The sequence below is a fragment of the Ambystoma mexicanum genome, chromosome 4p (assembly GCF_040938575.1).
Source record: "Ambystoma mexicanum isolate Mex_15411 chromosome 4p, UKY_AmexF1_1, whole genome shotgun sequence".
NCBI classification, from domain to species: domain Eukaryota; kingdom Metazoa; phylum Chordata; class Amphibia; order Caudata; family Ambystomatidae; genus Ambystoma; species Ambystoma mexicanum.
The window spans coordinates 745,712,980-745,740,694 of NC_090927.1; the positions used below are offsets into that span (position 1 = coordinate 745,712,980).

Sequence of the window (27,715 nt, forward strand, 5' to 3'; positions counted from 1 at the left end):
CAGGGTTCTTGCGTGTCACCCACACTCTATAATGTTTTTACTAAACCTCTCTTTGATGTACTTGACTATCTGGGTGTCTCCTACACAAATTACGCTGACGACACCCAGATACTCATTCCCATTACTGGAGACTACTCAGCTGACACCAAGGCCCTGAATGACGTTTACCTGGTCATCCAAGCCTGGATGGCACAACACCAGCTTTGCCTCAATGACGACAAGACAGAGCTCCTCATCCTGGGCACTAAACAATGCCTCAGCAAACTTGAGCCGTCCTACCAGTCGTTCATCATTGATGGCAATACCATCCACGTTTCAAAAGACACAAAAACCTTAGGCTTTTACCTTGACGCCACTCTATCCTTATCTCGACAAACAAATGCAATCAGATCTGCTTCTGCATACACCTGCAAACTCATCGCAGCCTGTAGGCCTTTTCTGACCACCCCGAATAGTGTCACACTAGCCAGAACCCTCATTATGTCCAGAATTGACTATGGCAGCGTCCTCTACTTATGAACTAGCCAAGAGAACCTGAATAAATTACAAATCACCCAGAATAACGCTATCAGAGCTGCCTTACACATCCCTCGCAACCACCACATCTCTGAATCTAGAACCAAACTACAGTGGCTACCCGTCAAACAGAGAATCTCGCTGAAATCTCTGCCCTCACGCACAAATGTTTGGCCAACAAGGCCCCCCCGTACCTCTGCAGTCAGCTATCCCGCCATGCGCCTACCTGGCCTCAAAGAACCGCCCAGACCTACTGTTTATCGATCCCTAGGTTCAAACTTCAAAAAGCGGGTGGCATAAGTTTCTCTGTCCTTGCCTCCAAGCTATGGAATGCACTCCCCATCTCCATCAGATCTGAAGACTCTTTCAACATATTCAAGTCTAAAACGAAATCTTGGCTTTTCAATCAGCATTGAAACATGCTCTGCACATCACTGAGCATCAGCCTACTTATCGCCTGTGGTACACTTTGTCTCTATGCCTCATGTAAAATATTTGATCTGTAAATTATGCATATTGATATACTCGCTGATTACTATGTTTGTACATTCGCCCTGTGTTTATAATGCTGTACATTATATGCTCTGTATGTAACTCCACACAAGTTGCGCCCTGATGCTTCCGGGCCTGATGGTGCGCGTTACAAATAAAACAAATACAAGTACTGACTCCATTAATATATATGGGTTCACTGAGATGACCAAGAGTGAAACTGTACATTCAGTTGTGAGATTACCAGCAACAGGTGATACTATGCTCCAAGAAGTGAGGTGCCCACTCAATATATCACACTGTTTAAAGGTGCGAGACCCATGCTTAATGCTTGCCCAAAGAGCCTTGGCCAGAATTTCACACTGAAGAAGTGAGCATGTGATCCGGGGTCTGCAGCCCACACACACGCAGGGGATTCCCATGCTCCCACTTGTGAGATTTGCACCAAATTAGTGAGATTGCGCTCCAACGTAGGAGGCACACACACACATTCTTTGCTCTGAGGTTTGACACACTCACAGGATGGGCTGGCATTTTGTTTTCCCATCCAACTTGTGTTGCTCTGCCTTTTGAGGGCTATTACAACCTGGATGAATATAGAGGGGCGGAGTAGGGGCAGTGATGGCCTACTGGAATGCAACTGGAAGGCTGAAACCTCCTTCTTACTTGACTTTAGTATAGGCAGTACAAGCTAGCCAATGTTTCCACTGTTCTGCGACCCATCCCATTGCACCAAGTTGGCAACTACGTGCAAATGTGGTCATATAACTGCCGGTGATGTCACTTTCTACATTTGGATACACCCCAGGAAATTCATAAGTCGGCTCCCCTGCCAACTACACCACCGCCCACATCTCCCACCACTTCAGAACAGAGAGGGTCCGCTTCCACATGCTCCAACACAGAGTACCTCGAAGAAACAGTGACACTATGGCCAACCCCTACCCGAGCCACAGGAGACGTGCTCCTAGACACATCCTGCGACTTATCCCTCTGAGCAGGAACCAACAGCCACTCAAATCCACAATCACTAGAGCCCGAGGCGTACTACATGGCTAAAGCGAAAACCCGACCCAACCTCCACTGCTCCCTTCAAGTTCCTCTTTCGTGCTCGTAAGTACCTTCCCCTCACGCAGTCATTCACCACCACCCCACAGTTACTTCTCGCGCACCTCGACAAGTCCAGTTCCTGTCCCACCCCCTGGAGTCACTGCCATGACGTCAGCCGCTAAGTCAATGGTAGGGAACTTGCCCAAAGTCACGTGAAAATGAGTAATCGGGCGTTGGTAAGGTCCGTTTCTCGGCTAGGAACTAGACGCTACCACAGGCAAATTACTGTGTACATCTGAGCCGGCAAGCGCGTGTCCTCTGAAGGATGTGTTGGTGCTCAAGCCGACCAATGGTACTAGCAGGTCTCAGTGTCACATGATCAAATCGACAGCTGACCTCCATCTTTATCCAATCATAGAGCAGCCTGCATCACCACCCTCCGGAAAACGTGTTTTTCAACCTTGTAGCAGCAAGGATGGCGGCTCTTCGAGTCCTTGTTCGTCGGTATGCAGTATCAGGGAGTCATGCCTTTCAAAGCCGGGGTGCCGTGCAGAGGAGGCATGCTGCACACTTCACCTTCCAGCCCGACCCTGAACACACGGAGCACGGTGAGCAGTAGAAGCGGGAGCGTGTGGTGCGAATCGGAGTTCAGTGGCCCCCTTGGATTATGAGTCCATACAGTGCACTGCCCCCTCCTTGATCAAGTTAACGATGTTCAATAAAGCCGAGTGTTTATTTTGTTTGCAGAATTGTACCGTTTCCCTCTTATTTACTAGTTTGGATCTATCCAGATGCTGCTTCTGTGTTGCCTCTTTGTCACTTTTGGACACGAAATATGGATTTGTTTTCCGGGTTACTTGGGAAATTGTCAGTGGCTTGCATCCCCAAAGGGGTTTAGGTTCCTTACATATTCGTTTTTAGGTTAACTGGTTGTGCGTTCATAGTTTAGTACTGTCATCAGTGCCATTGTTATGTTTATCACTTTGCGTCTTCATTTTTGGGGATCGGTAGAGTACATTCGGTGGGATGAAAACGCCTATGTTCTCCCACTCATTGCGGGAATCTGCTCCGTTCCTCCCAGTGGCCACTTTAAAATATTTGAGGCCCAAATTTGCGGGTCCCCTTGCCCACAGTTAGTTCAACTTGCCGGCTAAATGTTTACAGAAAATAATGCATTTATCTGTGTGGTTTGCTTTCCAATGAAAAGTGGTCAATACATTTTTGGGGCACAAGTAGTTACTGGGTCTGTGTTTTTATTCCTGGAGCGGCCTCTCATCGCACAATCATTGTATTATAAGGACTTGAACAAATGAATCCAGTGCGCGCTTCTTCTTGCTGATAGATTTGTATCCATAAGCAGTGATTTTTGGATACCGAGGCTTGAGCCTCATTACTCCATCTTCTTGGGTTGAGTGTATAGTCATGGGTTAGGATTCTTCTTGGTCTGTGGACTTATCACAGTAGGGCTGGTTTCACAGGGTCTTCACCGTGATGGGCTTTGTGTAACGTTCGAAGGGGTTTGCATTGGTGGCAGTGAGTCTTCTGATCAGAGGGTTCGGGTTCTGATCCAGTCCTTGGCAGAAGTTCTTACTCGGCTTCGCTAAATGTTCGTCCACCATCTTGACGTCCAGGTCTCTGTGAAGATTGAAGTTCCTGATGATATCTGCAGGGCCTTGTTCTGGACTATCTGAAGACTCTTCCGGTGTCGCTCAGGGCAGGTCATCTCATCCATGCTGGGGAGGCAGTGTAAAGGCAGGAACGTCATGTCACCAAAATGCCTGGGGTAGTGGAAGTGACATCACATGATCCTTGACCCCACCGCAAAGTTACATCACATGAAGCAATGGAACACAATCTTTCACCCCTTGACAAACCAGGATGTGACATCACATAGCATTGTTCCTAAGTACACTATGATAAATATAGTCACGATATCACTGTAATGTGATATACATTTCACACAAGAATCACCCTATGTATCTGTTAGGGAGAATTCTCATTTTATGGCTAATTTCCCTCACCTAGTGAGTGCCTCTTTTTCCCACTCTTACCTGTGCTTTTGCCATGTGTATTTCATCTGTTTTTGTGATTGTGGACTCTGGAGTACACCACTTCAGTAGCCCCCTTCTTTTGTGTGTTACACAGCACTTTCAGTGCAGTGACACAGGGTTGTCTTTTAGACTTCCCACCAACTCCATTTCTGAGGCTGACTACTGTCCCCCAGAAAAGGGTAAAGTTGCCATTAACCATTTAACCACAGATCCAGTACACCCCATCTTACATGGAGTACTGGAAAGAGTTAATCCTTAGCCCTTTTTATCTGTACCTCCTAGAGCATTGTTTCGCTCTTTTAACATTTAGACTTGGCTGGTGGCAGTGGTATCTACCCTAACTTTTGTACCACGATTATACTATATAAATGTGGTATTATATTAGCCTCTTACTTAAACCCTCTTGACCAAATACTTTTTCTTTTGGCTCCGGTTGGGTTTATTCGCTATTTCTTTTTGTTAAAGTCCTTCTTGTGTTTTACTTTGCGCGGCAAACCAAGTTTGCCTCCTTTGTTCACTGTCTTGGCAGGCTTCTGCTAAGATGCCCTCCAGGCGCCTGGGTGTCTAGGTGGGCTGAATGTGAAGGAGGGGTGTAGTCACCCCTTGCACAGGGTATCCTAGGAAACTCAAGTCGCACTTTGCCATGATTGGCTGGGGTGGTTGTCCGGGCTGGACAACCCCTCTGCTGTGTGATTGACAGCCAGGCTGTGTGAATGGGGTATTTTCGCATAAAAAGCAGGTCTCTCGGGCTAGAAGACTGAGTCGCCACTGGAACTACAAGGAACCGAAGAGAAGCGGAGAAGAAGACGGCTGCTGCAACTACCCCGTCCCGGTGAAGCCCTGCTGCAGTCCTGAGCTATCTACCCTTAGACTACCAGAGAAGATCCAGTCCGGAGTCTTCCTCCCTTGAGCCTGGTGGGGATAACCAGCTAATCTTCCACAGCCAGAGGATCCTCTTCTTGGTAGAAATCGCTGCACACTGCTGTAGTGGTCCGGATAGCCATCTGAAGAGCCTCTCCTGTTTTTAAGGAACGCAACTTTTATTCATCGTCGCTGCTGCCGGCCTCATCCCTGTGTGGTGAAGATCCCTCCAGACGTCGTCCTTCTCACCGAAGCTCCAGGAACTGTGGGTCTGCAGGAAACTACCAGGAACAACTGCCGTGGCACCAGCTTCTTCATTGAATAAGGTACTGTGTCCTGCTTGAAGAATTAGGGTGAACCCCTTTTCTTTGCCTCCAAGGCTTGCCCTTGTTTTCCCTCCTTATAACTTTGCTTCCTCTATGACAATATCTAAGTACTCCTGGCAACGTTGAATCTTGAACTGCCCGACTGTGTGATCCTCGACAACAGGAACCCGCTTCCACTTGACAGTGGCTCCGGCCTATTGACTCTTGAATTTCGGTCAACTAGTGTTCTATTCTATGATTCTGTCTGCCTTGACTAAAGTATTTCTTATGATTTTTACCCCCAACTGTCTCTGGTTAACTGAGGTGCTAAGTGTGTTTTTGCCCTGGTAACGATTCTTGCCGCGGAAACGGTTTTCTTTAGTAAGACCGAACTGTCATTACTGTCAATAAGTGATCGCAAGTGTATTCCTGGTAACGTCTTATGTTTCACAACACCGGTCCATTAAAACATAGGGTACTTACCTTGAGTTAGAGGTACCAAAGTGAATTGGTTGGTTGTAGTGTATTTTACGTGTAATTTTGAATTAATAGAAGTGTTGTGTTTATAACAAATGGTTTAAAAATAAATGTACTTACATTTTTTACCTGAAACCATGAGTCAGTGTTTGCTTGAGTCACAGTAATTGTGGTCCCTTTGTGTAATCTCTGCTACTGCTCATATACTCTTGAGATAAGCCTGGCTGCTCCGCTACTGCTACCGCTTTAACATAATAGTACAGGCTTGTACCAAAGGTAAAACTTGTATTGCCACCTGTAGTCTTAATTGTGTGTAGTGGTTCGTAAGGGCACTGCACAGGATTCTGCCTAACAGTATCAGTGTGTATAGGCCCATATTACCAAATTAGAATGCAAGCAGACGTCCAAGGCCAAATGTGTTATTATATAGCACATGCTTAAGCCTTTTATGTAGAACATATATGTATATATATTTCACGGCCACAGTAGTGGCCGTGTAGTTATGGTTAAGTTGCTGTTTCCATAGGAAGAGCACTTTTTGGGCGGCTTATAACTCCGCTCCCCCTGGATGAATCCTCACCAAACTTTGCAAAAAAAGTATATGGGTCACTCTGAATTTTTTTTGCAAAGTTTGGAGATGTTTGGGCCAGGGAGGGAAAGTTATAGGGGGGGAGTCCCAAAACGTCTTTTTTTTTTCTTTTTTTCCCATAGACTGAATGGGGGAAAAACTTTGCGCACGGCTACAGGTGAAGGATTTTGACGAAATCTGCGGCAGGTACAGGGGCTTGGTCCAGAAAGCGTGCTTTTGTAAATTTGGTCACCATCCGTGCAGTATTTTTCTTTATAATTATCAAAAAGTAGGTCTGAAAAAATTAGTGATATCTATGTTCGCTCCGCGGTCACACTTCCCTGTTCGGTCGACGAACAAGAACCCGATTGGCTAAGGGGCTGGCGTAATGACCGTGGACACACAACGTCTCTGCCCATTGGCTGCTGCGAGAAGTGTTCTGCGTTAGATGGTTTGGATGCGCCCGACATCTTGGATTCGCGGAAAGCGGAGCAACAACCAGCGTACTCATGCTTTTTTCATGAAACTATTTTGCTGTGTCACAGATTATTGGGAAAGGTTCAGACAGTAAGACATGGGTGATCAATGTATTTGTTGTGGGGGTCGGTCGTCATGATGTAATTTCTATGGACATCTTGTACGCACAGTAAATTTAGGGTGTAATAATGATAGCACTTCAGTCGATGCAGTGGACAGGAAATTTGTAACTGTTGAAAGCACACGCGTATTGGTGGGCAACATTGAAATTGACAACATGCCGTGAATGCATTATTTTTTCCAATGGCTATTATATTCATTAGTACGCCGCCATGGGTGGCACATGCTACGGTGGTTGTGGCCAGGGCCTAGAGTCTTGGATGCATGGCCGAAGGCCTTACTTCCAAGACTGTAGGCCCTGGCCACAACTACCTCCGCATTTGCCAACCATGCAAACACCTGTAGTGTTGCGTTTTGATCGGCAAGTTGTGGGGAGTGCATGCAGTCTTGGGTGCATGGCCGAAGGGCCATGCACCCAAGAACAAAGTGGTAAGTATTAGACGTGGAAGACACTGCACACCCATCCCATGTAAGATCTACAGACATGCAGCTAGGAGGGAAGCCTCTGGGGAGAGGTACTAAAGGATAACACACCTATAGAATAACCCCCACTACCACACATCACTGAGGTGGTTGTGGGGTGACCCTGCACTCTTGTGTGCATGGCTAAAGCCCATGCACGCAAGACTGAAGTCGTAAGCAGTGGAGTTACAAGTCAATATGGGTGTGGTGAATGCGCTAGTTGTGTTGATGCCCTAGTGTCTTAACTTCATGGCTGCAGACGATGGTCCGAAGAGTAAATTTGTAAGCAGCTAATTTACAAGGACCATCGTTTTCATATGCAGCGATGGCTGTGGATAGGAACTATACTCCTTGTACCTTGGTTGTAAGGCGTAGGTGGTAGGTTACTCATCAAAGATGGAAGGGCAGCCTACAGGCACTGCAGCACATTAGTACCATAGATTAGACGTGTAGAGTCCCATGTGTAGAAAATGCCTCCCAATATACTTACTCCTTACTTTGTTCAGAATCCACATACATTTTATTAATTGGCTATCGTACTTGGCGGAAGTATCACTTTTTCCATTTCTGTGATGAAAGAAAAAGGTGTGTTAGTGTTTGCATTTTTTTAAAAATTTACTATATTGACCCTCATATTTAGTTTACAAACCAGTGTACTGTGCATTGCGCTCAGTTTCTGTGTTTGCTTTTCTAATCCTTGGGACTGGGGAAAAAAATCCTTGTCGGATTAAAAAAAAACTTAATTTCCTATGGTACTAACTACTTCCTTTTTTCCTTTCAGTGTTTTCTTCATCTTTCTGATCAATGTTCTGTTTGTTGCCTTCCTGCCCATTTTTAACAGTTAGATACCTGTAGGCGTATTCTAACTGTGCATTTGTTCCTACAGATTTGTGATACTCATTCATTTGTGACGTTGTTATATCCTATTTCCTTTATCTTTCCCATTAATGTTTTGTTTGTTGCCTTCCTGCCGATTTTTAACAGTTAGATACCTATAGGCGTATTCTACCTGTGCATTTGTTTCCAGCTATCTGTGATAATCATTTATTTGTGTCATTCTTCCATCCTGTTGGGTAGTTCGATACCTGGGGGTGTATTCTAACTGTTTGTAGTCTTTCACATAATTTGTTGACAATCTTGAAGGACACGTTATTTCGTAAATTTTGGCTTCAAGAACATTAAATACGCATTTGTTAGGTTAGCTGGCAATCTCTGCTTTAGAGTAATGGTGCTATCATTACATTCAAACCATCCAGAATTCTTTTTAATGTATGCAGTGTAGTGACCTGCATTGGTTGTAGCTCCTGCATGGTAGATTATTCCTACTGTTGTAAAGGTTTTCTTTCCAAGTGACACTTGACCGTGTGTGAATCCAGTCAGTTTGCAGTTGTTTTTGGTGCCATCTGCATTATAACGTAGAAGCATAAATATTATGTAGGCACTATGTGATTGTATCAGTAAGGTGGAGCGATTGTCTGAATTACAAATACTACATAATCTGCCATGGTTTGCATTTTGTACAAGTTGCTGAAATGGAATGCTCTCACTATTTGGTATGGAAACCTACACAAATCGCTTATTTGGGATTTCTTCCTGTATCGCTTTGCTACAGAGAGTGCATGTATGTTTCCACATGTATGACATTTGGAAGATTTCATTTACAGGTATGCTTTTGTTTTCCAATGCTAATAGTATGTAAATTAGATATTCTTGTGGATCTTCTTGTGAGTTCATAGTGAATCTCACCATTCCAGCACAGTCGTCCAATTGTTGCCTTACTCCATGAACACTGTATGTGTTGTCAGGATTGCTTGTTGCGTTTCTATGCAGCACTAACATTTGCAAACACAATTGGTCTGTATTGTGTAGGTAAATATTGTTAACAATTGGTGGCAATTGAAATAGAATATTCATTGCTACATTTGCATAGCAACTTACCCCACTCATTTGCAAATTTGAATGGACCAGCAAGATCTGTATTTAAGTGCATTTTTCGGTTTTTCTGTTGCTTCTTTGCCGACGTCCCTGGTTTACATTCCCTAATAGGTTCTTCTGTTTGCGGCAATTGATGAAACTTTAGCTTTGCTTCTTTTCTTTGCGGAATTTGCTGTTGGATTCTGTTGCATTTCTGTTTAATTTATTTTTCTTTTACCATGTTTCACTTTATCTGGAACAGGGTATTGTTTCAGATGAGGGGTGTGCAGTGATAGCCATCTATTGTATTCTAGAATGCAAGGAATATCAGCTTTGACTTTACTTGAATCAAAGTTTATTAGCACTAGACCGTCAAGTGTACGTAAGCGTGATAATGCTACATAGCTCATGCCTTCCTTAAACACTGTGTTTCCTATATCTATCAATGCTTTCTCTAGGGTAAGACCTTGGGATTTATGAATAGTAACTGCATATGCAAGAGTTGGAGAAAATTGCTCTCTACATACATACATGTCTTTGAAGAGAAGGAATCGAGCAATTGAGCGCCCTATCCTTTTCACTTCTGAAACTTTATCAAAACGAATATTGACAAACTGAATGTTACTATCACGTGGGTATGATTGAAAGCCAACAACTGTGCCCAGTGCTCCATTAACTAGCCCTTGCTCTACATCAAGGTTATGTTTAAGCATTTTCAATATTTTTTCCAACCCAGCTGTGTTGGAGATTGAATGTTCTAAACTATTTAGTCTTGTTGTGGCTTGCTCACACATGGGTACTGTCATACCATGTACGTCTAGTTTGTCTGTGGTGCTAATTTCTATTATTTCTTACATTACTTTCTTTAACATTGTTTAATTGAATTTGAAACAGCTTGCAAGAGTTGGCATTAAGGCCATACAATTGACATTTTTGTGCACTATTTGTTCCATAACATCTGTTGCACATGCATTATCGCCATAAAGTGCATGTATATGCCGGTTTTTCAATACAACTTGTGCTTCTTGCGATAATACACCAACTCTAATACTTTTAAAGATGTTAGCATAAGTGAGATCTGCAGATTGCTGCATGTTCTCAGTTAATTCTCTGTATTGGAAATGTTGCCAACGGTTAACATTACCTTTGCTACCAACAGGTTTCCGGCACAGTTTGTGGCCTAAAGTGTTATAAATCCGTTCACCTTTCACTGGTGTGAATTGTAGAAGATCTCCGAAAACGATAATAACGAAGAACTCTTTTCAGGGAAACACATTAAGTACTTCTTGCAATCTGAGATTAATCAAATCCAGCATTAGATTGGAGACCATGCTCACTTCATTTATTAGTGGCATTTTCATTTGTTTCAATACTCTACATAATTCCATTGCAGCTTCTGCAGAAAGTTTGTAATAGTCTAATTTGTTTTGGTGTTCTACTGGCAGGAGTAGTAATCGGTGTAAAGTGACACCGCCTATGTTGTAGGCAGCTAAACCTGTGGGGGCCGTGAGAACAGCTGACAGTTTGTTGTTTGTCAATTGTTGAAGGAACCTGCTGATTTTGATTAAGAATGTTTTCCCTGATCCAGCTTCACCACTGACATACAACAGTATAGGTTTGTAATTTTGGCAGGTACATTCTTTATTTTCGTGTTGTACACCATGTACAATTTGTTTTTTTACGTCTTCAAAAATGGTGCGCTGATCGTTGTTAAGTTTTGCTTGTTGTACAGTTAAGTCCTTTGTATCTTCTTGATACTGATACATGGTGTTTTCTACTTCTGCCATAGCTACTTCAGCCTCATTTGCTATTAGTGGCTGTCCTAATGGTTCTTGAGTTCCTGTTACAGAAGGTTGACTACTGTCGGTAGAGTCTTTATCTAGTTGGGCCTGAAGTTCTTCTTCCTGTTGCTGCTCATTGTGCAACATGGTTTTGTACTGCGTAAAGTTCACATCGGTGATAGTGCTTTCATTTGCTTTAAAAGCATCTTCATAGCACTCATTATTATCTAGTATGTCTTCCTCTTTTCTCCATGGTTTGAAAAGTTGTAACAGAGACATGTAATATACTTCTTTCTGTTGAGGAGTTTTTAATGACAATTTCACACGATTAATTAAGCTTCGTTTGTTAAGTTTGACTAAGCTCCCTTCACAATCGGTCACTCTATATCTACGTTTGCTTTCATTGGGTTTTACATTATTTTTGTATGCAAAGTTTTGAGCTATGTGGTATAGACATATGATTTCCAGAGTGGTACTCCTGTTCGGATAATGTGTCCAGTAAATTTGTGTTTTAGAATGTCTTGGATGTTGGGATAATTTCTGGCAATTGTTTCTATGTCCTCATATGATTTCAGCACTTTTTTCTAGATTTTGCAGGACCAAGACTGAGCCATACTATGTTGTCTGATTTTCTATACAAAGCAGTGCTGGTTAAACGATCTGCTGCTTCATAGGCCCCACATTCTCTGAGAGACCATTTTTATGCCTAGGCTGTACAATTTCTGTGATGTTTTGTCTGATGCTAGGTCATCCCAGAGGTCTTGAAGCTCTTGTTTTTTCTGCTTTTGTTATGTAGGCTGTAACCTATCGTGCAACAGCAGTTGAATTGTCTGCAATGTACTGCACATCTATGTTTGCATTCCATAATAGGGCAATGATTGCATTGTAATCATTGATATATTGTGATTCTTCCGTTCATTTTATGTAATACGTGTTTTTAGGTGATTTACCTTTAACACTATGTCGAACTGAAGACATGAAGTTGTTTACTTCACCTGTTTCTGTAACTGGTCTAGGGAAACCCAAAGCAGCATTTGGTGTAGTATTTATCTTTGTTTTTGTATTTGCGGCGACAATATTTGCCACATTTGTGTCTTTGAAATTGTAAAATCTGCTCATGCAGCTCATTATGTGTCTGTTGTGAAGGGATTTCACATGTGACATATTTTTGGATAAACTGCAAAACAGTGGTATCACTGTCGTGCCCAAATTTCGGTGCACCTTTGATCCGTAACAGCATGTGAATATGTGGTGCTCCTCTCGCTTGATATTCTTTTCTCCAAAAGAAGTGTTGCACTTCTCCAAGGGGAGGAACAGTTTTATTGCAAATAAAGTGTAGCATAGCAATGAAGCGATGGTGGAAATATCTTGAGATATTAACTGGATCTAGAGAGCAAAGTTCTCCAGGTGTTAATATATCTGTTTTTGTTGCTCTTTGCTATGCGTAGGAACTCATGTAAATCTTCCCATGCATATTCTGCACAAGTTAGCGTAACAAACCAAGTTGGTGGTCCAAGGTTTCTGATCATGCAACGCACGTCTCCGTGCCTGTCTGAACCAGTATTTTATTATACTTGATTGTAAAACCTCATCTTTTTCTTGTACTTTTTGTATTAACTGCGTAGCTGACATATTTTGAATGTGCGTTCCAGATTTAAGAATGTGTGCAACTCCATAACAGTGTTGCTAATTCACTTTCATAGAGTAGGTGGAATATGTATGCCACATTTTGTCTAAATCTGGGATCTTGCCAATACATTCGTAATGAGCGGCATTCTGAGGCCCCAATCTGAGTGGGTGTCATGATTCCTACCCCTCATGTCCCCAGCCCTCCAAGATGTCAGGCTGGAGCCAGGCCACAATCACCTACATGGCCCCCAAGGGCCTCTCCATCCTTCCAAAGACCCACTTGGAGTCAGACTTGGCGCTTGTGGCACCAGACTCACTCACTCCCATAGGATAACATTGGGGATTGGACTTGTAGTGTATTGATGGGGACAAGATAGATGCCCCCACATATTTCGGTTCGCAGAACTGCACGTGCAGTCTAGTCTTTTGGGTGTGGTTCAGCCCAGAGGCACCTGGGATACCCAGAGACTATTTAAGCCACACCCAGGCTGGGAAACATGCTTTGCATTTTCTGCACCTACAGCGTGACACTCGGTGTTTGGATCGGTCTCCAGTAGGCATGCATCTTTCTTCTGCGCTCAGCTCCTGCAAGAACAAGAACACCGCTAGGAACAGCCTTACCTTGCGGCGCTTCTGCCCATCAGTCATCGCTCCTTCTGTTCTGCGGGCATCTTCGTCGGTGTCATTCCCATCCCGGCACGCCGCTTCCTAAGGAAAAGAGGGGAAAAGAACAGAAAAAAAGCATTAGTAAGCAATCTGCAAATCTTTGCTTATTTTTTAAATACTGTATGACTTTCAACCGCTTACTGAATCCCAGCCACTCTGGGGGAACTCTGTCTCCGGAATTTCTCATCCATTTGCAAGAGGGAAAAGACACTCCAGGTTAGCGTGGAAACATCTAGAGGGGCCGCATACCACGCTTACCCACCGCATTTGTTCTTCATAACCGGCATCCACGCTGAAAACAGTGCGGCACCTAAAAGATACAGAAAAAGAACTCAGTTCAATGCAAATACGAAAGGGGTGCATCGTGCATCGCGCTCTCGCTCACCTTCAGCGCTACTCCTCTCAGCAGCACGCAGCCATCCCCGGACGCCGGCCATCATCTAAGGAAGGAAAGGAACGAAGTTAGAGAACTGTTCAAAAGACTCATTATACTTACCTGTCGGACTCTTGCCAGTGAAGTAACTAGGCAGCAACGGGTCCATCATTGTATCTTCCACCTTTGCCATTAGGAAATGGCAGTGGAAAAGCACATGCTTCTGTACTTTTTTCCCAAATACTCATTGGTGACCCTTTGGTTTGTCGCATTTGGTAAGTTTCTAGTGCATCCTCTATGCTTTCATTGGAATGCAATGGATGAATTGTGTAATGGTCCAAAAGAGTGGATACTGTAGCTGGATCCAGAAGTTCGAATTGTCCAGTTTCTGATGGCTCTTGAATTATTTCAGTTGTTTCCCTTAAGCTTTCATCAATATTTATTTCCTTGTAGTACTCATTATTGTCTTTTAGATATTGCAATGCTTGTCTAACTTTGTGTAAGTCAACTAATGGTTGCCAAATTTTTTTGTCCTTTGTTGGTACTCCATTTACCAAGACTATTAAAGAATGCTCTATTGAACGTTCCACTCCTAGAGTGTGTACATTTTCCGTTAGATCTAATGGCAAGTAAACTACTTTGCCACAAATGCCTTTCACCAATTCAGGGAAAGGTAATTTTGCTGTTTTTGGATGAAGGCGTATAATTGCTTGAAATGGGTGAACTGTTTGAATTATTATGCTCTCATACAAATTGAGCTGTTGCAGGATTTTTGGTAATGTAAACAATTCCAAATTATTTGTAATAGCACGTGAAGGAGTGCGGTTGTTTAATTTTGCTGTACAGTAACTGCAACATATTAGGCATTCAGTTTCATATTTGTTTTCAGCTAAAAGGTACAAAGCTAATTCAAACCATTTATAGTCTTCATTGTTTTCTATTTTGTATGCTATGTCCACATTTTTTGTGTTTCTTTTGTAAAACCTTCTGCGGCAACACACATGGTTTGGTACTTCAGCCGATGACCTTTTAAATGTTACTATTTCTTTTCTGTATGTGTGTAATAAAAGGTTGGAATGTGCAGAATTGTCGCTACTATGTTGTAAAACTGTTGCATTTTGTACGTGGCTCTCACTTCCAAAATACTTTTTCTGAATAAGGTCCATTGATTCTTGTAAGCATTTGGGTGTACCGTGCAGAAGAGTGGTATTTAAATTGCCTAATTCTGAAGCTGGACTTTTTGCATAGTATATTTTATACACTAAATTTCTTATATTGGAATGATGTACTGATATTCTTTTGATATCATGGAAGGTACTTTTGCAAATAGGCCCAGAAATGCAGGCTAATGAATGTCCTTTTTAGTCCTGTGTCTTTCCGCACTGCACAAATATCCATATTTTGCAGCACTTTCATTTTACTTTTGTCTTTACCTTTTACATATTGATTGAGGAACTGACGTAAAGATTTGAAAGCTTTGTTTGGAATGGCACACATTAATGTGCACGGCCATTTGTTTACTGGACGGTGTGGTTCTGCTGAATCGAGGGGTAATTCTGAGTTTTCAGGAGATAGTTTTCTAAGCAGTGTTTCTTGTTCCATGATGGTAGTATTGATTTTCTCATACCCTCGTCCACTGCTATGGAAAGCAATTGTGTTTGTTTGATTTTGTTTATATGCTTCTTCATTAAAATATGGCTCTGTGGTTGTTGTGTGACTCCATTCACCACCACAAACATGCAAGAAATTATTTTTGCTAACATTCCGTTTATTGCTGAGTTTCTTTTGTAGTTTGGTACTTAGTTTTGTTAGTGCTTTCATCCTGAACAACTTCCTTTTGAGAAGGATTGCACTGTCCAAGAGTGCTTGTAGAATTAACTTTCTACGGTACATTTTAAGGTGTGAGGATGATTTTGGTCCTCTTCTTAGTAGATTCTGAAGGACTCTGTGACAAAACATTTTTGCTAAAATTCTTTTTTTACTATGGGTTCTTCTTACACTATCAGGATTATTAGGAACATTGTAGCTGTACTGGCAGCCGTTTTTTTTTGTTGTTGACATTTCTGTGTTTTGTGAGGTACAGTTTCGGTAGTTGAGACTTCCTTTATTTTGTTATCCAACTGCATTAGCTGGTTTGTACCAAGATTCTCTACAAACTCTACAACAGGTGGATGCTTACATTGGGCACTTTTGTTTTTATTTGCTCTAATTCTGTGTTCCTTTCTACGGAGTTGCTTTTTGGTAGGCATTCTTTGGTGTCTGTTGAGAAAAAAATATATACTTTGGTCTGTTGTCCAATGTATGTGTGCATAAGTCTGATGGGGAAGCTTTTTGTCATGGTGTGTCAACGTACAGTGAACTCTAACAATGATTTGGTAAGGCTACTTTACTGTTTGTATACTACTACAATGTGCTTCAGATGAGAGTACAGACTGGCCTACTTCTGACGAGAACCATTATTAACCGAAATGCCAAAAACTTGCTACAGCAACTTCTTTTCACAATCTAACCTTCCAAGGATTACCTATGTTATTTGAGTACCAAACACACAGGGATTTGTCAGCCATTCTGCCTTTTATTCTTTGTTCAATAAATGGATATTTGTTGGTAGAATGGTTTACAATTCAATGCTTGCTTTGGTGCCCAAAATAAACAAATAATCCATGCAGCCTCTTTAAGGAGTAGTTACAATATAAAGGTTGTACTGTAGTTACTTTTTTGTGCAAGATGACCAAGTTTCTTCGGATAAGTCGTCTGCAGTGTAGATGCTGTTGATTCTCAGGAGAGTAGTCTTCACTGCGAATTAAAAAAACAAAATCAATTACTTTGTGTGTTTGCAGCAGTGATGATACTGCAGACATTATTTGTGCTTCTTTTGTCAGAGCATTGAACTTTCATATTTCAACCCACTGCACGTGTACATTTCACTTCACTCTGTGCAGTCTTTGCACAGTACTTGCAATATGGTACTTGAAAGTCCTTCAAAATAACAAACTTTTAAGGGTATGGCAATGCCTTGTTGTTTACAAAGTGTACTATGCATAGGAGAGAGGTTTGTAAGTGATAGGGCACAGTACTAGATGGGGAAACATTTTTTACTTGTTAATGAAAAGCACGATGTCGAAAAATCGGGAGACCCTCAGAAGGAAATGTCACCACTACAATCGGGAGCGCTTAGTATTCTCATACGATCACATTGGAAGTAGCATTACTGTAGGCCGTACAGAGTACACCACTCTGACATTTTCACACACAAAATTGTGATCTGCCCTAAATAGGGATGCTTGCAACGTATGTACATGTTATGTGGAAGACAGTAAGCAGTCGTGCGATTTGTGAATGACGTATCGGTAATCTTGCACTTTAAAGGGGGAGCGTTGTTAAGTATTCCCTATGGACGTTTAGCGGCATTATTTTGTCTAAATTAAATCGTAAGGCTTCCACATGTTCTCTGATTAAAATATACATACCTGTACTCTATACTGATGCATGTGGACATGCATGGAGCTGTACGTAGAAATTCACAATGCTTGTTTCTACAGCGGTACCAAAGCTAGCCCCTCATTGGACACAACTAAGCGGTCGCACAATCATCCACCAATCACCAAGAACATCGCTAATTTTAACTCCATCATCAACATTGCGCACTTCAAAATTACTGTCGATGATTCTGAATGAAAGTCGCATACCATTGCAAAGCACCTAATTGAGCTGTTGCAGGATTTTTGGTAATGTAAACAATTCCAAATTATTTGTAATAGCACGTGAAGGAGTGCGGTTGTTTAATTTTGCTGTACAGTAACTGCAACATATTAGGCATTCAGTTTCATATTTGTTTTCAGCTAAAAGGTACAAAGCTAATTCAAACCATTTATAGTCTTCATTGTTTTCTATTTTGTATGCTATGTCCACATTTTTTGTGTTTCTTTTGTAAAACCTTCTGCGGCAACACACATGGTTTGGTACTTCAGCCGATGACCTTTTAAATGTTACTATTTCTTTTCTGTATGTGTGTAATAAAAGGTTGGAATGTGCAGAATTGTCGCTACTATGTTGTAAAACTGTTGCATTTTGTACGTGGCTCTCACTTCCAAAATACTTTTTCTGAATAAGGTCCATTGATTCTTGTAAGCTGTAGAAAGGGTGGAAGGATTGGGTAAGAGTTACGTGCCGCATGTAGGCACCGCTTGTCCGCTGGTAGGGCGTGTCACATACGGGTTTCTACAGCAAATCCTGCATGGAAAGGCGACTGTAGGCATCAGCCAATCAGATGTTCACATTACTCTTTTGTGTCGAAAGACGGTGCACACACTGAAGATGGCAGAGGTGGAGAGGGTCAGGGTTTTGATGCTTGGAGACATTTTTGTGCAAGGCTTACAACACTATGCCGAGATTAGGCATGTGGCACACCATTGCGATGTGCGAGGAGTGGAGGTGGTGTGGAGCGCTGACACTGATGCCACTGCAGCGGCAATTCTGCAAGTTTGTAGAGACATGGGTAGAATGACCACTCCTCATGTGGTCATTTTGCACTACGGTGCTTGCCATTTGGGATACGTGACTTCACGCAGATTTGGCACAGTTGGTTGAAGCACTCATGACCATCTTCCCAACAACGAAGTAATTTTTTCTGTTTTACTCCCGAGCGTACAATGGAATAACGGTTCTGTTTTCTGTCCAGATCAAAGCATCGGGAGGTGTATCATCAATCGCGGCATGCGTGCATTCATGCTACGAGTTGGTATGTTTTTTTGTAGCCACGATAACATTGCTCCAAGCAATGCGCATTACTTTGAAGGAGATGGTGTTGGGCTATCTTCTTTGGGAAATGCGATTGTTATTTTGGAACGTAAGGCTTGCTTTAGAGAAGGTTCTGTAATGTTTGCAAGAGTAAAACAAGGAAAAAAAATACAAAAGAATATATAAAATACCAGATGTCTCTACGGTATCTGGCCAAAAAACCTACTGCGACCCCCAAATGATGTCCCTGTGCAAAGGTCTTGAGCTGCATAGATTATAATGGAACATGTTTCCTAACACAAATTGCAATGAGCGAGTTCCCTACAGGAGTCCCACCTTGAACTTAATTCTTCTTCAAGAATATTTATTGCCCCACGCAAAAGAGCTAAAAGCAGGGTAAAACACATCTGTGATAACATCTAAAGTAATTTTATACCAACAAGACCAGTTCATTCACACATTACAGCGTGGAGAGGCTAAAAAAATACTTTTATTCAATTATTCCTGCTCGCCATATTTTTCCAAGTTCATGCCAAAATGCAATGTAAACACATGTTACAAGTGCTGGAGCAACAATATTTCATAACAGTTCATTATACAGTGCAATCATTATTTAAAACAACACATCAAACCAAATGTTTGCATGTCTTCATGATTCATACACTTCATTTGTTCCCATACAATACCATTTTCAAAAAATACTAATTTACACACTCCAAAAACACACAATTGTTGCACATAGATACCCATAGTATAAGGCTAACAAGCTTATTGAGTTGCCTTGACCAATTAGTGTTCCTGATCAAATATAAAAGTACTAGTTCAAAAGCATGTGTACACATGCTAATGTGCATAAAGGAAAACATTTTCAAAGTGTAAATATATGATGTGATGTATATTAACGTAATTTCTGTTACTAGAAAAACATTTATTTGTAAAGGATCTTGCTCCTTTTACTTGGCGGAATAGGAACTTCAAAGAAAATCTCTCAGAATCTGTTGAAAGTTCAACATAGTACATATGGCCAATTGTTGCATCTGCTCCTCATTGTCTTGGATTCCACTTACGGGGTTTGGACTCGAACATAAAATGTTGAGAGATGTCGGAGTAATACAAATCATGTGCAGCATGATTCTCTTCTTGAAGTGTGGTGTCCCTGTCTTGGGCGTTTTCTGCAGCTAATTGTTATCATTGTTGGAGTACACATTTTGTTCACCTGGAAGATGAATTCAAAGTCTTATTGTATGCATAAGGCAACAGCTCCCTCTAGTGGTGAATAGGCGATGCAGGCAGTCTACTGCGCAACTTGAATTCTCATTGTATGCGTAAGGCAACAGCTCCCTCTAGCAGTGAAAGCTTGCAGTCTGCTTTGGACAAACAATACATCTGGCCTTTTATGACATAGTATATGATTTTTACAAAAACCCAACGTGTTTCCTTCCACAACATGCCCTTACTGTTGGAACTTAGTTGGGGCCTGCTTGATATTTGTTGTGATGTATGCCCTGATGGTGTATTTCTGTGCATTTTTACTGCACTATCATCACTGAGCACGCTTGTGCAGCTGATCCCACTGAGGCAGCATTGCTACAATATGGATGGTGCTATCCTGAATCCTCTACTGCCTCGCCAGCCTGCCTTGCACTGTTTGCGATTGGCCACCTGGGCCTACCATAGGCCAATCGGGGCGCTGGCGGGCTTGAGCTGGCACCCCTACAAAGGCCCTCCCACTAGGCCCCTGTCTGGAACCGGAGGGAGCACCTCTCCCTGCAGCTACTAGGCATCACTCCCAAGGGATTCATACAGATTTGGTCCCCTGCATGCTCTGATCACAACCAACTCTTGTCTTCCATTGCCCTGGCAAGCAATTATGGATGGCATTGGTCCACCCACCTTCCTTTAACACTGACTGCACAAATTGCTGCCAGCTCCTTTTCTTACCTGCCTAATCTGTAACCTCTAATGTCTGCACCAACATTATTATGCAATGTAATGTGCCTCCATACTGATTGCTTCTCTTCTGCTCTCTTAATACCCTGTTTTAAAAGAAAAAAGAAAACCATTAACGTATAACTCTTTCTATTCCCTGTTGTGCTTCCAAACGTGCAGCCACCATTTTGGATTGCTTTCAAATGCTTTCTGGCTAAAATCGAACTCCGGTATGATTATCAATTTGTTAATGATCTGTGAATCTGGGCATTTCCAGCGTGCTCGCTGATTCTGTCTGCTTGGCTGCCTGGTGTGATTCTGTTGCTGCATAGTGCTTCTGACCCTCTATCCTGCTAACACCCCTCCCCCCCCCTTGTCTCTGCCCCTGTGGTGCTCCCTGTCACCTCTATCTTTTTTTAACTGCTTCGCCATCTCACAAAGCCTGGAAGGAAGAAACTAAAAAAGGCACTCCTGAGTTCCAGCCATGGTCTGCCCATCGCACACACCCACATCAATGCTTCCTCCAAAAAGACTATCCCTGACCTTCTCTTTGCTGTTCCTTCTTCTAACCTATGGACCCCAAATATGGACTCTGTCCTCTTCCCTTTCTCCTCCTCACCCATTACTACCAGCACCAGATGGGAAGTGCTCTTCGCTCACTTCGTATCTTCCAAATGCACAATTATTGTCTATCATAATGGCACGATCATGGCCCAGGGCTCTGAGTCCAACCTCCTCCTTCTTGACATGCGTCTTCCTTCTCTCCTTCCACCCGTCCTTCCCTCATCACCACTTTACCCTCCCCAATCAGTGGTGGCACCCCACCCTCGTGCCCCCTTCGCAAATCTTTGAAAGGGGCAACCAGCTTCACTTAGCTACCCTCAATTCTCGCTCTATCAAACACTCCTCTGACATCTGTCCCCTCCTTGACGTCTTTGCTCTCACTGAGACGTGGTTCAAGTCCAGCTCCATCACTGCTTTTGACACTCTTCTCCCTGAGGGCTACAAGATCCTGTCCAGGACCTCCCGGTCTGGTGGTAGAGCGGCTGTGGTCTTCCTCATCGGGTTCCTGCATCCATCACTCCCACTCAAACCTGCTCATCTTTTGAGAACCTAGTCTGCAGGCTGTCTGTTTAACTTACCTTCTCTCTTACTCTTGCTACCATCTACAGATCCCCCGGATCGTCCTCCCTCTTAGTCTCAGAATGGGCCGACTTGTCCTCTCTTCTTGCCTCCTCCCCCAAACGTATCTTCCTGGGGTACTTCAACATCCATCTCGGCTATCCTGATGCAGCTTCACGACCTCTGCAACACTTTTTCCCTCACCATTCTTCCCTCTGGACCAACTCACTCTGCCGGACACACCTTGGATGCTCTCATCAGACATCCCTCTCACTGACCCGCTCTCCTGGTCTGACCACTCTCTCCTCTCTTCTCACCTTGACCTCCACTGTCCCCTGATGCCTCCTCCCACACTGCCAGACTCTTTCGCCATCATTCGACCGATTAAGCGTTTGTCAGTCACTGCATTCACCTCTTCCTTCACCCCCCCCCCCTTTCAACCCCCCCTCATTAGACTCTCCTTCTGACTCTGTTCTCGCTAACCTCAATCTCTCTATCTCAAATACCCTGGACATCCTTGCCCCCATCCTGAGGATCCGCATGAAGCCTGCCTCAAAATGCAACACTTGGTATGACTGACTTGGCCGCTTTGAAACACAAGTGCAAAGCTGCAGAGCGGAAGTGAGAGGCATCTAACTCCTCCTCGGACAAACTGGCCTGCAGACTACTCCAAAGGTAATGCCATCTCTCTGCTCCAAGAAGAGAGTTCATGTCCAAGCCTGCATCTCTGGAGCCACCAATAGCACACCTGAACTCTTTAAAATCTGCAAGGAACTTTCCAATCCTACTGCAGTCTCCTCTCCTCTCCTCCTCCATCCCAGGCCTTCTGCTCAGCACTGGCTGCCCACCTTTCCTCAAACTCTGGACACCCTGTCCTCTCTCATCTGTTCCCACTCCCGACCCCACTTCTCTCGCCTCTTGTAATGCTTTTGACTAAAACATGGCACCTGTGTGCAGTGCATCCAAAGCCACTCGCAGTCACAAACACAGACTGCTGTGGAGACAGTAACGTAGCTTCCGATCGGGACGCCCCAGCGATTACATGCAAATACCTGCCGACATTTATTTCAGCAACTTGATGTTGGCTGTGCACATAGGAAGGCAATTAGCACTGACCCCCCCCTCCAAGCTACCGGGCACACTGATTCCGACTTACTCCCAATCATTGGTGAGCCGCGGGGGTATGCATACAGACTGTTGATGCCCACTGAAGTACCACAGCGGAAAGACAGAGCGGGACTAGCCCAAACTTGATGGCTTATTCGGACCGCAGTACAGATGGCTCTGCTCCATGATTATCGCTCTGCAGTGAACTGCCTCCTGATATACTCTCGAGGGGAGCAGCGCACAAGCCTCTTCTACCTCCCAGAGGGAGACTTTACCTTTACTGGGGTGGGGGTCGGTATAACAATCTTTTTGGTCCTGAGAAAGGCAGAATAACGTGGAGAACACTTCCGTAATGTATAAGCCACGTGTGATCTCTGTAGGCACACACAGTTGTGGCTACCCAGTACTAGTTCACAAGTACTGCGCTCTACGTAGACCCTTGAACCTGAAAGTTGACCTTTGTGGCGGGTTTCTTAACAATAGCATGTTGGAACTAGTTAGATAAATGATTTCCTGTATCTAGCAGGTTCCAGAGACGACTAGGTGCACATACAAGCATGTTTTCTGTTGTTTAATCTTATGCATGTAATGTCAATAACTTGTATGTCTGAGTAGACTTTCCCACACATTGGGACACCGTATTGTGTTATGTAAAATGAACTCTTTTTTTTTTTTAAAAAAACTTTTTTTTTATCGATCTGCTTTGCCAAAATAGATGCAGAATATTCAATGCTGCTTGGTGCAAAGAAAAAACATTAATATGCCTTTTGGTAGTGATTTGTTTCTTACAAAGATAAACATTCTAAATCTTTACTAGAATAGCTGTAGGCATCGATTTTTGAGGTATCCTTGAATACCCAGCACCATACAAGTTATAGGAAATCCTTTCCTGCTTAGATTAACTTTCCCGTCGGGACAATTCTTTGTGTTGACCCAGAGCCATCGTGGACATTTGCTCCAGGCCTTAGTGGAAGCTGCCTTGTATTATTCTGCTGGTAAAGATATTTTCACTGCTGCCTATTGCTTATGTTAATCTGCATTGCTCCAAAGATACGTTGGAAAGAGGATGCACGCAAAGGTGGCTAGAATGAGCCAGGTTCCGGCTGGTACTTGATAACGTTATGGAATTTTCTGAAGCCAAAGAAAAGCTATTTAGTTGTTTTTGCTGCTTTCCTGAGAAAAGGAAAAGCTTTTCCTCTTTGGGTTGCAGTGGATCACTCTGGCCGAGGGCCCATGGGAGCCGTCAACAAGGTAGAGATTTGTAAAGCCAGAGCGTTCTGGAAAATGCCATCATGCATTTGCGGATGGCTTAACTTGACGAGTGCCAGAGCAGGCGGGCAGAAGGCTTCACTGGAGGATGGACATATCGCTTCAGGCCCATTAATGCCAAGAATCTCTCTGCCTGGCCTGTTTGGGAGCTTTTCAGGGACTGCTGGCAAGATGAGGGAGTGCCTTGCAGCTGTGATTTATTTTATCTAACATTTCTTTCATTTATTCATGTTGCATTTTTTCGTTAATGCTTTTCGTGGACAAAGGGGCTCTTTAAGGGCCATTTTATAAACTAGCTGAGTGTGTGTGCGTGTGCGTGTGTGTGTTTGCGTGTTTGTTTGCCCTCCAGCTTCTAACTTTTTTCACCGTCTACTGGGGAGGAAAATAGGATTATATCCATGCACTCTGTGGAAAAGAAAAACCCCTATCTTGGCCAGCCCCCCAATACACTCCTTCTCATCTGGTGGAGTGGGAGAGATCTCTAGAGTTGTCAGCTCTATCTACCTATGGTTTTGTATTGCGCACAAACCCTGAAGGCCTCGGGGCGCTCAAAACAGAACATACAGACCAATAAGATGAGCCAGAAATAGACAGAAAGGGGAAGTCTGAGACCGCCCTTGAATAAGTGAAAGAAATCAGTAGATCTAATTAACAGAGGGCATATATAGAGGGTCGGACGCCAGAGATATGAGTATAAGTTAACCATGCCCTGCATCAAACGGGTACGTTTTTAACTGCTTATTAAAGAGCCTTTGCCACTTTCGGCAAAGTGTTTAGGCATTGGATTCCATAAGGAGTGGGCCCAGAGGTTAAAGATGGCACCGCAAATTTTCTTCAATGAGGAGAGAGGTTGGACCAAGCAGACGGTATCATTGGATCGCAGAGAGCATCCAAACTATCTTTCTTTGAGCCGCCTGGAGATGAGATAGAATGGAGCTTCATCATGATTGCATTTAAACACAATAGTTAGACCCTTGTGTCGTAATCTTTGTTGAACAGGGAGCCGATGTGGACTCAGTCTAGCTTCAGAGACATGCAACTTGCGTTTTAAGTCCACTCACTGCACTTATGGCACCATTCTGAATGACCTGTAGAGTTTTGTATTTGCCTGAGAAGTGCCAATTAACAAACTGTTGAAATAATCTAATTTACAGTTTACAATAGCTGCAGCAATGGTGGCAGAATTTTCTTTGTAAAGAAAAGGCTGGATCTGCTAGAGCAATTTGTAAAAAAATAGTAGCAAGAAGATTTTAAGTAGCTAGTCTGCCAATTTTAAATTACAATTGAAAGTGTAAAAAAACACTCCGAGTCTTGACAGTCTTAGAAACTTGGATATTATGTTGGCTAATCATACATTTCCCATAGCTAGCATCAAGCTTCTTAAGTCGTTGCCGAGTGCCCAAGATAAGGAGCTCTGTTTTGGCATTGTTGAGGACCAATGAATTCAAAGCCTTCCAGTTGTGGATTTGAGTAAAAATATGATTGATTGAGCTCTAAGTCATCAATATCGATACCAGACAACCTGATAACAATCTTTGTATCATCAGCATAATTATCAAAATATATGCCCGTGCCCGAGAGAAGGATGCAGAGGAGTCTTGAATATATATTAAAAAGAAATGGCGAAAGACAAGATCCCTGGGGCACACTGCATGTTAGAATCAAACTGTTAGAGAAGGCATTGTCCTTAGTAACATTCATACTTCTAGGGCCCAAAAAAGATTTGAACCAGGCAGTCGCCTCTGTAAAGCATCTACCGACTGAGGTCCATCTGTGTGCCAGAAGTTGATGATCAACAAGATCGAAGGCAGCAGAGAGATCTAATAGCAACAATAGAGCTGTGTTGCCCTCATCTAGAATACCTGCAATATGTGACTTTAAATCAAGCAATACAGACTCACTCCCGTGATTAGGGCGGAATCCGGATTGTTGAGCAGCTAAAATATATCGTTATTCTCCACAAATGCCTGGTACTGGGAATAGGCAATTTTATCTGATAGTTTTAAAATGTAGGGGACATTGGTTAGCAGAGGTGTTACCCACACCTCCTTGATATTTCCCAGAATGTGACACTCCTTAAAAGACCAATTTATAAATCTAGTCACCCATGGTGCGAGATTCAAAATGTGTTTTTGAAACAGAGATGCAGGAAAAATATCTCATTTACAGGAGGTACGTTTGAGCTTACAAACCACTTCCTTAACCTCCTCTGCAGATTGTCTTGGAGAATCGGTGGTTGGTTCAACCACGTTAACAGTGGGAGTCACATGGATTGGTAATGCCTTTACTTGAGCGTTAATGTTCTCTTGATACCTAAGTGTTTCATTAATTAACCTGTCATTGATATGTTGGCACGAAGGATTGTCTGCAGGTGTGGAAGAGGTGGAGACACATTCTTTCAATTCTTGTAAGACCTGAAAGAGCTCCTTGGGCCAAGATTTGGCTTTTGAAATCCGAGAATTAAGATGTGCTTCTTTAGCCTTGTGGATCAGTTTTAAACCGCTTAACCGAATGTTTGTAAGATTTAAATCTGAGGGATGTTTGTGCCATGCGCATTGTAATTGGCGCTTTTGAGTACAAGCCTCACAACCTCGGGTGTGAACGGTGTATTAAGAGTAGATGGATTTTTTTTTTATATGAAGCTTTGAGAGGAGCCAGTGTATCAAATGCTTGATCCACAGCTAATCTGAAGTCAGATATAAAGTCTTCAAGGGGCATGTTCTCTTCAAGAGAGGATAGTAATGGGAGAACCAAAGCATAAAAAGCTTCATGGGTGACTGTTAGGATGTGCAGTGTTTCCAATGTTTACCTGTTAAACCATGAGTGTATAATATTTCCTTCACTATGTCTATTGTCACTTAGATACTATAGAACATAGAACTGCATCTTATGTAGCAGGGTTCCAAGGAGAGCCAGTGAAGAAGCAGGGCCTTAGTGGGAAGATTGAACTCCTGATGCTGGGGGTCGTTTTATGTCATCAACTTACAAATAAAAGGTTCTTTACCTTTAAACTACTGGTTATGTGAAAGCCTCCCTTTGTACATAACAGTGACCTTCTGCACATTTCTCGATGGGTGGACTATGGGCAGCTGCTGGTTATCAACGATGTGTTTTTAAGAGTAATCTCAAAAGATACCATATGGTGGTTCGACCATATGCAAGTTTTCACATTAATATTGGTAATTAAAATATTTCTTTATAGAACCCAATCTAGAGTGTTACCACCTTTTATGGGTACGAACCTTGACATGTTAGAGTACAAGGATGCAGTAAGCGCGGTAGCCACACCATCCCTGGGATCATTGGCCCAGAGATTGAAGTCTCCCAGACTAATGATGGTTGAATGTAGCTTGCATGAGTTGCTAAGAAATACTAATAACTGTTATTCAAATAAGGGTGTGTGCATAGGTGGTCTGTAGAGAAGTAAGATATTTGCAGATGATACAGGATTAAGATTGAGTTTTAAAAAAGAGGGCCTCACAGTGATCTAGAGTAGGATGGCTTGACACATGCAGTTTAAAGATAGATTTATAAATCGCTGCTTCTCCAGCATGGGGTCTGGCATGGATTCACATGCTCATGAATATTCCCCGTTGTCAGGCTGGGAATCCTCGGTAAAGAAAAATCAGTATCAGTTTCGTTTCTGATCAGTCTTTCGTAGTAGTAACCAATCACTGATCTCTGCGTCATACTGACCACAGCCAATGACTGCCATCTCCCTAAGCCCCGCCTCTGGCAGCCATCTTCAGATTTTTACCGCACGTTCAAGTGTTGGGAGTCCTCGTACTTAGCTCTCGAGCTTTTGC

General features: G+C 42.9%; 1 protein-coding gene across 1 annotated transcript in view; it reads left to right on the top strand.

Annotated features, from left to right (window-relative positions):
• The first annotated feature begins 2,301 nt into the window (after window positions 1-2,301).
• The window catches only part of BCKDHB (branched chain keto acid dehydrogenase E1 subunit beta), a 1,205,043-nt gene continuing 1,179,629 nt past the window's right edge, over window positions 2,302-27,715 (top strand). Inside the window, exon 1 of the mRNA XM_069606308.1 lies at window positions 2,302-2,666. Within this exon, the coding sequence (XP_069462409.1) occupies window positions 2,534-2,666 (133 nt within the window). The 5' untranslated portion in view covers window positions 2,302-2,533. The remainder of the gene's footprint in view (window positions 2,667-27,715) is intronic.